Source organism: Actinia tenebrosa, unplaced genomic scaffold (genome assembly GCF_029948245.1).
Source record: "Actinia tenebrosa isolate PJP-AT-01 unplaced genomic scaffold, QUT_ActTen_1.0 PGA_scaffold9__36_contigs__length_13948895, whole genome shotgun sequence".
In the NCBI taxonomy this organism is placed as follows: Eukaryota; Metazoa; Cnidaria; class Anthozoa; order Actiniaria; family Actiniidae; genus Actinia; species Actinia tenebrosa.
The window spans coordinates 8,915,052-8,925,336 of NW_028292586.1; the positions used below are offsets into that span (position 1 = coordinate 8,915,052).

General features: G+C 39.7%; 3 protein-coding genes across 3 annotated transcripts; all 3 read right to left on the minus strand.

The window, feature by feature from the left end:
* Window positions 1-324: 324 nt before the first annotated feature.
* LOC148904719 (uncharacterized) lies at window positions 325-4,179 on the minus strand. Its single transcript, XM_089024769.1, has 4 exons — window positions 4,007-4,179; window positions 2,919-3,920; window positions 1,698-2,700; window positions 325-1,463 (listed from the first exon to the last, which is right to left on the minus strand). Exons 1-4 carry the CDS (start codon window positions 4,163-4,165, stop codon window positions 517-519), a joined length of 3,111 nt encoding a protein of 1,036 aa, XP_088880895.1. The 5' UTR covers window positions 4,166-4,179; the 3' UTR covers window positions 325-516.
* A 29-nt stretch (window positions 4,180-4,208) lies between these two features.
* On the minus strand, window positions 4,209-6,828 carry LOC148904720 (uncharacterized). Its single transcript, XM_089024488.1, has 2 exons — window positions 4,585-6,828; window positions 4,209-4,222 (listed from the first exon to the last, which is right to left on the minus strand). Exons 1-2 carry the CDS (start codon window positions 6,719-6,721, stop codon window positions 4,209-4,211), a joined length of 2,151 nt encoding a protein of 716 aa, XP_088880614.1. The 5' UTR covers window positions 6,722-6,828.
* Window positions 6,829-9,037: 2,209 nt separating this feature from the next.
* LOC148904721 (uncharacterized) lies at window positions 9,038-10,246 on the minus strand. Its single transcript, XM_089024768.1, has 2 exons — window positions 9,322-10,246; window positions 9,038-9,250 (listed from the first exon to the last, which is right to left on the minus strand). The coding sequence occupies exon 1, from the start codon at window positions 10,192-10,194 to the stop codon at window positions 9,580-9,582; it is 615 nt and encodes a 204-aa protein (XP_088880894.1). The 5' UTR covers window positions 10,195-10,246; the 3' UTR covers window positions 9,038-9,250; window positions 9,322-9,579.
* Window positions 10,247-10,285: the final 39 nt, after the last annotated feature.

Consider the following 10,285-nt stretch of genomic DNA (forward strand, 5'->3'; position numbering starts at 1 on the left):
CGCGTTACGGTATTGTTACGTCACGCAAACTCGCGTCTTCAGCGTAGTGAACAAATCCCTTTGCCCGTAGAATGACTTAGATCATCAAAACTGACTAGCAAAATCATTTCTTATAACCTTTAACACGTTCGAGTTGCATTTTGTGAGAAATTAAAAATTATATTTTAAACTGGAGCAACTCACTTCACACTGGAAATAGTAAAATTTTCTAACAAAGTTAAATGAACGAAACTCATTTGATTTTCCATCTCGCTACACGCAATTCTTAGGAATTTAAACATTAATTTTATAATTATTTAGCAGTTAATTAGAACTTACCAAAAATACAAGATAGATTCCATTCATTTGGCGCGCGATTTTCGATAGCGAGAGTTTATATATTTGCCGCGATCGGAACTACAAACAAATAACACGATATTGCGTTACACACAGGAAACCCAAGCGCAAGATCTATAAAATAATAATAGCGGTCTTGGCTGTATACTGATTTTCTTTATGATTCTGACCATGAATCAATCAAACGGATCCCAGTACACAAGAACACGACTGTAAAGTTGTCCTTAAAAGATCGATATAAGGGGCCTTTCGACGACTGGTGATGTTATCCGTATCTATATCAAAATACTCACAAATGCTAGCAAGCACGTTAATACTTAATTGTTTAAGCCCATTAGACTTGTTAAGCCGACAAAGATTGTAGGTCTCGTGTGTAATGGGATGTAGAAGCCCACATTGCTGGATGACTTCCTCTCGCGTCGATTGATAGCTTTCTTCCTCTGTAGCTGCAGCGAATTGCTCTCCCGCTGCATCAGTAGCTAGGGTATCTACTGGTACGCCCTTCAGCTTTGCAGCTGTTCTACTGAAATACGATTGTATTTGCTGTGGTGTTAAGAACTCATCAATCGTGAACAGCCTGTTGCCATTGCTGTCTTTAGCATATCTCATGTCGCGCGATACAGTCCCTGCGTCAATCTTGTGGCCAGTTGCCTGTCCTATTAAAAACTTGTCGTTAAGATAAAGTTTCTGTCGGTCACTGAATCGCGATGTCTTTTTAGATCTTTTCAAAGCCCAGCCCATTGGTAGACAGTCATCTGCAGGTGAGGTGTAGAGCATCGAGCTGGACATATCTGGGACACTATCAGCACCATAAAGTAATGTTTCTCGGTAAATAATCTTGGCCTTATCCATTAAGCTCTCTCTCTCTTGAACACGCTTACATTCACCATATTGGATAAGGTTTTCAAGAGAACTATATCTCTTGTACTCTTTAACGCAGCCATCTTTAGGGCAGGCGAAAAATTTTGCGGTTGATCCTTCACTGTCTTCTACGTCGTCTTCCACTTTATCTTTTTCGTTATCTCTACTTTCTTGGGCCTCCACACTCTCCGGTCGTTGAATGATTTCAACAAAATACCCTTCTGAAAAAGATTCGATAAACTTTGCAAAGGAAGGGCTTCGAAAATCTAACAAAAAAAAAAAGATATATTGATTAGTTCTTATTTATTAATTCTCTCTCTCTCTCTCTCTTCATGTTCTTGTTTTTTCTTATATTCTTTTTTTCGTAATTTTTTTCCTCCTCTTTTCACTACCAGTTTATCATTTTCGTTGTGGGAAAAAACAAAAACGATAACATATATAATGATCGTAATATTAAAAACAATAAATAAGGAGGGCTTAAATAAAAATTCGTTAATTACCTTGTTGTGTAGCCCAGTCAAGAGATTTCCCTTTACCAATGTCATACGCTTTCCACATCGTAAGCTTATCTTTGCTGTACTTGAAATTATTAAAGGAGTTAATCCCAACTAGTTTAATTCCCTGGATTGTTTGTAAGCCAGCAGCGTCAATCACAGCAACTCTAACACCACGCACACCACCATGGGAGAGAATGGCTTCCTTTAAGGCTTCTGCATTGCAAACATCGTGTCCTTCGTTAATGTAACGACGAAAGTGTGCTTTGATCGTTGCGGCCTTACGATCACAAGAGCCTTTCCCTCCTTGAGGATCGCTAAAATCAATACGCTTAACTCTAATTCCGGTCTCTTTCTGCATGAAGTGACAGGCAGTTATCATAGCTGCACTGTGATAACACCCCGCGTTGTCTTGCTTGTACACAGCACCAGTGATTTCAGGATACTCACTTTTGAGTTGCCTCTGGGTGTGTTCCATGATAGACACCACGTCATCGCTGTCTTGGCTACAGTTTTTTGCAATGTGTACAAATGCTTGGTGCTGGAGCTGTCCTGCTGCTGTTCTTCGGACCACTACAGATATGTGCCAACTAATCCCTCTCTTTCCGAACCAATCGGTCTGAGTTTCTCGATACTTCTGGGGAAGAAATTTCATCGCCCAGTCTTGGGTGATCAACACTGTACTCTCATCTAATTCATTTATCATGTCGATTCGTGATTTGTCTTGTCTCAATGATCGAAGTTGGTGGGATTTCCAAGTATCTATAGCCTGTATTGCCTGTTGACAAGAAAACATCATATCATCGCCCTTTTCGTTTCCTAGACGCTTCGAAACGTTTGCCACTGCGTTCTTGATTGAAGAAAGGACAGTTTTTAGTTCCTCACAAGAAGAGCAACTAAGGTCATGTTGGTGATCGCTACATGATGAACACAACTTCTTTTCATTTGGGTCGTTGAGTGCGTAAACAGTACAGTGATCTTTCACTTGAGATTTCTCTGATATGTGAACCTATAATAAATTCATATCGTTTAATAATAAAATCACACATTTCCCGTTCTTTTGGTCGTTTTGTGTGGTTTTGGGTTCTTGCCCTTTCTCCTTTTGCAAGAAAACGTTTTTTTTTTTTTAAATCTAAAAATGAGCTTGAATAAAGAGATAAAAAAGATCTTAATTTTTTCAATGCGCTGTGGTACTGAATACGGTTTTGTTTTGTTATGATTACGAACCTTGTAGTCGTTTTTTATATACTGCTTTCCTATTTTTAGCATTCCTTCGCAGTTTTTGATCCAGGCTTTGTCTTGGCCATAATCAGCAAGTTGATTGATAAGGATAGTCAAGTCATCAAAGCCTTTTGCTCCATCTGCTGAAAGGTAATCTAGACCTTGGAGGGATTTTCGCACTGTGGCAGTGCAAACCGAGAGTATTCGGTACATGGTAGATGGACTTAGAACTTTCACATTACTTTCATTACAGAACTGGGTATACTGATTTATGATCCTCTGAGGAATCATAAGTCGTATGACATTGGGAGTCTCTAAAACCTGACCATTCGATAAGTGCAAGTAACGTTGACCGAAGGGAAGATCCTGTACGACATGGCTGCTTGTTATAAAGGACAGGAAATGATCAAGCTGGTTTGGATCGATTCTAATTCGAGGACTTTTCTCTTTAAGAACAGGGTTACCCCGACCATGCTTCAGAATGTGCATTCTTGCTGCCTGAAAACGATACTTAGTCAGGCCGGGAATAAACTTTTGAATCTGACAAAATGTCACCAGGTCACTCATGATTGCAAGAATGTTGCGTTTGGTATCCCAGCTTCCTGCATTTTGGTACGCTTCAGCCAAAGCTTCAAGATACTGTCTCTCGGTTGATTGTAAAACGCCAAGAACTTTATCGACAGAGTGAGAGGACTGCACAGCTTCCCAAAGATTATTCGCATCACCCGGAGTTAAGACATCCAATACAGAAACAATGGCTTCGGTGGCTCTATTGATGTAGACGTTCTTGCTACGCTGGCTCATATTTTCCCATGGTTTATTGGGCTGTCCAATCGAACCAAACTCTGCGTTACCTTTGCACACTCGTAGAAATTCGTTTAACTTCTGGAGTTTCTGTTTTGAAAGGTCTATGGAGCCATTACTACCCTCTGTTGAGTCTGAAAAGATCACTGCTGGGTCCTCCTCTAAGTTCAGCTTCTCTAATGCATATTGCAAATCATCTAATAGCTGCAAAAGAATTTGAATCATGTTCCCCCACTAGCATTATTTACTCGATATCATCTTGAACGATGATTCTCAAATTATTTACTTACTTCACTCCCCGCGTCACTGTTTTTTGTTGCACACTCACTTGAAGCAATGTCAGGCTCTTCAACGTTTTGTTCATCATCTGACGTTTGAATGACCGGATCTTCTTCATTCTCGGGTAGGGATCGATATTGCAGTAAATCAACTTCAGACTTTAATTGCATTCGACATTGTTTGCAGATTGCTAGAAAACAAAACATTTCTGACTCAGTTGTAGTAGGCTTATATACGTAATTACCAACAGTAGGGACATATGGTTCCGCAGCGTAAGAGTGTTACTTCCATATATGGACTATACGGGGATGATCCGCTGAACAGGGTAGGGTTTGTCGAGCTGCTTGTCGTAAACAGGGTATGCAATTTCACTCAAGTTCCAAGTTCTTCTTGAGTTTCCTGTCATATTCAGGGTTTCTACTTTCGTATTGACCGAAACTGGTTATTATGGTCGTAAACAAAAACAAAAAAAAAAAAAACGATACGCGAGATGACATGACAATTGAAACAGGAACTCAGTGCAATAAATTATATATTTTTTCATAAACAGGGTCTACAATTTTGAGTTTTTATGTCATAAACAGGGTACCCCTTTCAGAATCCCAGTGGAACACCCCTACCAAAATTCTGGCGGAGTACCCGATCTTGCTGTTGTTTGGCATCCTTTTATAATTAAGGCAGTCTAAATGAAAGAATTTTCCATTTTGACAGTCTTTACTGTGACATTCAAGAAGCCTTTGATCTAATCTTGGCTTGGACTTACAAATGCAGATGCTATCCAGGCTGAGTGCTTTGTTACATGTATCCTGCTCTGCTGCATTCCTGGTTTTTGCACTTCTTTTGAATTCTGGCAGCAGACGACAGGTAGGACAATACCAAATCCTCGGGACTTGATCACTTATTCCCAGACATGACGAATGAAACTTTATAAAAGGGCACTTGGGGTTGGAGCAGGTGATGGTTTCCTCTTCAGTAGCTTTTCTGCAATAACAAATAGAAATGTCATTGCAAACTACTGAAACTTGTGTTAGACTTGGCATGTGGCATTTTCTTGTGTACCATCGACCCAAAACTTCTGGGAGAATGCAAATCCTCCAAAACTTGGTCAGCTTTGGTTGTAGTGATTCCCACAGGATGTAATCAGGATATATCCTTTCATGATAAAACACTGGTTGATTACTAGCATTGAAGGCAAAGACAACAAAGTCACAGTACTTCATCTTAGTTATATTCAGCTGCTGCTGGACTTGGAAATAGTACTGGTGGTTTCTCTTCATCCTGAATTGACCATTTACCTTTTCAAGACAGGAGGTCTTCTTTGAAATGTAGGAATTAAAATCACCATTTTCAATTCCATAGGGACATTTAACCTCCCCACAACCATCACCACAACAGGAACAAGAAGGCATGAAGTCAGGAGTGGCATGCAACCAGGGATGTTCTTTATCCACAATAATTCCACAATACCCAACTTGAAAGTCTTTGTGAGTCTGCTTCATAAGAGAAACATATGCCTCAACAGCAGATGCCTCATGTTTCTTGCCATGGGTAACAGCTTTCGAGGTGACTTTAAACAAGTGGGGGTAGCAGAGAGACTTTATCAAAGACTGTGAAGGCTGCGTCGCATTACTGTGTGCCACAGACCAACTGACTGAAGCACCAATGCGGCCAGCCCGATGTCGGTAGAAGAGGTTACCCTTGGATTGCTTTCTTGTGTCTGCTTCAATGGCATGTAGTGCTCTATCATCAAGGTTTAAGTTGACTTCGAAACATTTTTTTAGCAGGTCTGGATAGCTGAGGTTGAGGTAACCAGGGTCATATAAATCTGGTATTGTAGCAACATGTTGGCTTCTTGATATAAATCTATCACAATAAGGTTTAAATAGACTTAGGATGACTGGTTTTGCATTCAAACCATTCAACTTTTCCAGCTGAGCGTTCATTTCATCCTCATTTGGTGGTCTTAAAACGTTCGATGTTTTGCAAGGCCTTGCTTGAGCGCTGGATTCTGACTGTTTCTCCCCCACACAGGCATCTATCTTAAAGTCCAACTCAGCTTTTAGCTTCTTAGATGATTTAAAATTGATATCCCGAGCTCTAGCGTAGGGAACTTCATTCACGTAGGTCGGCAAAAGCCACGTGCATTTGACTTGGGTACATGCTAGTTTTCCGTTGATTCTTGTCCATGCTTCGATATAAAAAAGCACGCTTGCAACATGGGAACACGTTTCCGCTAAACCTGCCTTACATCCCATGCAGTGGGCCGAAATAACAGTTCCTTCTTCACTTGAAATAATCCAAATGGGGATCGGAGGGTCATTCATACGCTGGGAATGTCGCACCTTTGCTAAGACCACGTACTTTCCCGCGATAACCTTCCCTTGTACGCTGGTGATAAATCCAGAAACCATCTGATTATACGCTTCCAAACTCTTAAAGGCTTTGAACTGCTTAGCTGTATAAAAGCTGGTATCCAAAACCAAATAGGATAATAGATCCGTAGCTTCGATAGGAGGTAAACATTCCGGATCCAACTTCGCATTCCACAGCGTAGCCGGGTCGATACCAATCACTGAAATTTTCTCTACATAACGACGTTTTACACGACTTTCTAGCTTTTTAGAGTATTCTGATAACAGAGGAACAAGAGGGCAATCTTTTTCATCGGGTTTTTCTAATATTTCTTGAGCAGATTCGTCAGATTCCTCGCTACAACTTTCAAACATACTAAAACCTAAGCCAAAACATTGCAATTTGACATATGCAAATTAGCCGTCTGTACACCAATATGGCCGACGACCGGAAATACGATACCCTATGACGTAAAGTGAAAACCGAGAATTCGTTCCCGTATTATTTCGTGACCTTGAGACTCATTCCTATCGGGGGCTTAATCTTGAACTCGTGATATCCTTTTATCACTGCATTAATTATGAGAACTTTAACCATAATGAAAACAAAAGTCCGCGGAATCAAGTCGATCGACGAGAGCAATCAAATTGCATCATTTGTATTATGGTCTATTTCAGGAATACAGGAAACCCAATTTCAAGTTCTCGCACTCTATTAAGAGGGGTTTGCACTAAGGGTCACCTATGAGTTGCAAAATAAATTTTTTCCAAATTTCTCAAAATTGGCATGAGTGAAGGCCTCCATGCACTGAATTCATCGCTATAAGTTTTAGTTCGATCGGAATTTTATTTCCGGCAAACGGCGCGAAAATGTGAAATTTGACGTCATTTCCGGTTTTCAAAGGCCGTTCGTGTGCACTCCTAAAAGTGCTAAAAATCACTAGATTTCGTACATATTTTACCAAATAAATTTACCAGACTAAAAGTTGATATGATAGTGACTATTTAGAGCTATTTGTCTTTAAAGCAAGATATAAATTTAATATTTTATAGATTTTTCAATTATTTGTACGTTTTCACCAGGTTTTACGTGCATCATATTCAAAAATCTGTATCGCCACTGGTACATGGCCTAGCTCAAAGCTATTGCACCAGGAGTAAAGAGGGATACCCATGGCTTAGTTTTATAAAATAAAATTTTGGGGCAATTCACAAACGAAACTTGGAGAGCGCTGTATGTCAACCCCATTTTCAGCCATATTTGACATCAATTTACAAGGCGTTGTGTTTACAATCCACGAATAAGACCCCTGAAATCACGAAATCATGCCTCTATTCGCTTGCAATTCACAATAAACTTCCTAAAGCCACAGTACAATACTTTAATTACAATGTTCGAGCTGATACAATCAAGGAAAATCTCTTGGAAGAGGTTCGAAGCATTCATCATGACTGGATCTGAAACCAGTTGAATCGAGTCTGGCCATCACTATATCGGATCACGCTATCGATGCCAAAAATGTCAAAATATCAAAAACTAAGCTAACCTTATGTATTAGAAGGAGTTTAAACGTGTTATAATATTATATTCTTGAAATATCTTACCTTAATTTCACTCATTATTAACACGGTGCTATATCTAAATGGACACTACCGCGACAGACTTTGAAAACAATGAAGAATGCGTGACATAAACACAGGAACTCCAAACACCGCGTAATCACTCTTGTGTTCTACCAAAAAGAATGCGTTTTATTTTGTTAAGTCATCTAGTTGACAATGTTAATGAACTATTTAGTTTTTACGTGTTTCTATTTGTAAAAAATATTTGTTCAAAATTATATTTTGTTTTTAAAAACATTCTAGCTGCGCAGTCATTCCAGAAGAAAGTGATTGTAAAGCGTAAATATCTTAAAGTGTTACTACGACGAAAATATTTTTACGATTATTTTTTGGAGTGTGTGACGTCATACACTCAACATCAAACATTGCTACATATATTTCTTTGTATATAAATCCTTAATTCATTTTATTCCTATGAAGCCCAAAGGGTGGCTAATGTGCTTATTTCACATTACTTATGACTATAATTTATATTTTGGGGTGTTTGGGTATTTCTTTCTCCCTTTACTACTGATATTTTGATCATAAACTACAAAGAAATGTATGGAGCGACGTTCGATGTTGAGTGTATGACGTCACAGACTCCAAAAAATAATCGTAAAAATATCATACTTTGGTACTGAATATCGAGAAAACACTTTATACAGTGATTATTGGACCTTCAAAGAGTATTCTTAGGAAGTTTCAGCTGAATCCAAGCGAAACACATTCTACATTAGCGGGGTTATCTAGAGGTCCGCCGCATACTCCACCAACATGAGCAAATAACCCACACGAAGCCATCCGACTGTTCTTGATAATATCTAGAGAAGTACACCAATATATTTCTCAGTTCAGAAAGAGTTTTTGGCCTGTTTTTGGCCTGTATATTCTAGTGGCCCTCCCTTTCCTTATATACAAAACAATTTGGCCCTCCCTTAAATACTTGCACAATTCTTTCTGCAGGCCCTCCCTTTTAGCCTGCATGAAAAATAAGACAGACAGACAGACAGACTTTTTTATTCGGTAACGAGTATTAGAAAATGCATGGACATTTTACCCGAATAAACATTGTAGTGGTTCTAGATTATCTCGAGGACTATAGTCAAGATGCGTGACGTTCAAGTTCTAAATTATCAGTTTATTCAGAGTTCAGTCAGTCAATGATTTCACAATTCCACGCTGCAGGATTAATTTCACGAGTTCAGGTTTTCACGAGTTCAGGTTTTCACGAGTTCAGGTTTTCACGAGTTCAGGTTTTCACGAGTTCAGGTTTTCACGAGTTCAGGTTTTCACGATTCGCTAGAATGACAATTGCAAAACCTTCTATGAGAATATATTCTGTCCAAGAAAAACGGAATCATTATACTTACACATATGTGCTGTCCTGAAGATAAAATCATTCGAATTCCGGATTCATTTTTTAAAAACCACAACAACTTGTCTACTCTTCCCTATAACAACTCTGTCCCATTCCCACGAGCTCCTTCTCTCTCTCTCTCTTCCACAGGGAACCCACTTCTATCATGCATAAGCTATAACATTCCGCCCCCTATGAACGGTCTATACTAAAACGTTCATACTATAACAGTTTCAACTAAATTATAAACGCAAAGTCTGAGTCTCTTGGTTCAAACGTCATCTTCATCTTCGGCTTCCAGCAAGCATAACTTGTGGATTGGACGTCGGTAGCTGTTTTCCTTAGTCTTCACTTCTACACTTCGAACCAAACCATCACTTCCTGGAAACACCTTAGTAACTCTGCCTAGCGGCCATTTGTTCCTTGTAGGGTTTTCGTCAGCTACCAGCACCAAATCATCAATCTGTATGTTTCTCTTTGGTTGTCGCCATTTTTGTCTCTCTTGTAGTGAGGGTATATATTCTTTCAGCCATCTCTTCCAGTAATGGTTGGCTAACAACTGTGCTTGTCTCCATCGTTTCTTGCTGTATTTGTCCGATTCGTCTATCATCTCAGAGGGTAGGTTGGTGGTTGGACGGACGTTCAGGAAATGACTCGGAGTTAACGGTTCGTCATCATCAGGATTCGGCGGATTTCGAGTTAGCGGTCTGCCATTGGAAATGCGCTCCGCCTCGGTAAATACGGTATGTAGCACTTCTTCGTTGACTGTCTCTTGTCCCATTATGGCTTTGATGCTTCTCTTGACAGTTTTCACAAGCCGTTCCCATACACCTGACATGTGTGGGGCTCCTGGTGGGTGAAATACCCATTTGCATCCGCGTTCCATCAGCTCCCCCGCAATCTTGCGGGAGTCTATCTCTTTAATGGCTTCCTTGATTTCTCTGCCCGCCCCGACAAAATTTGTTCCATTATCCGAT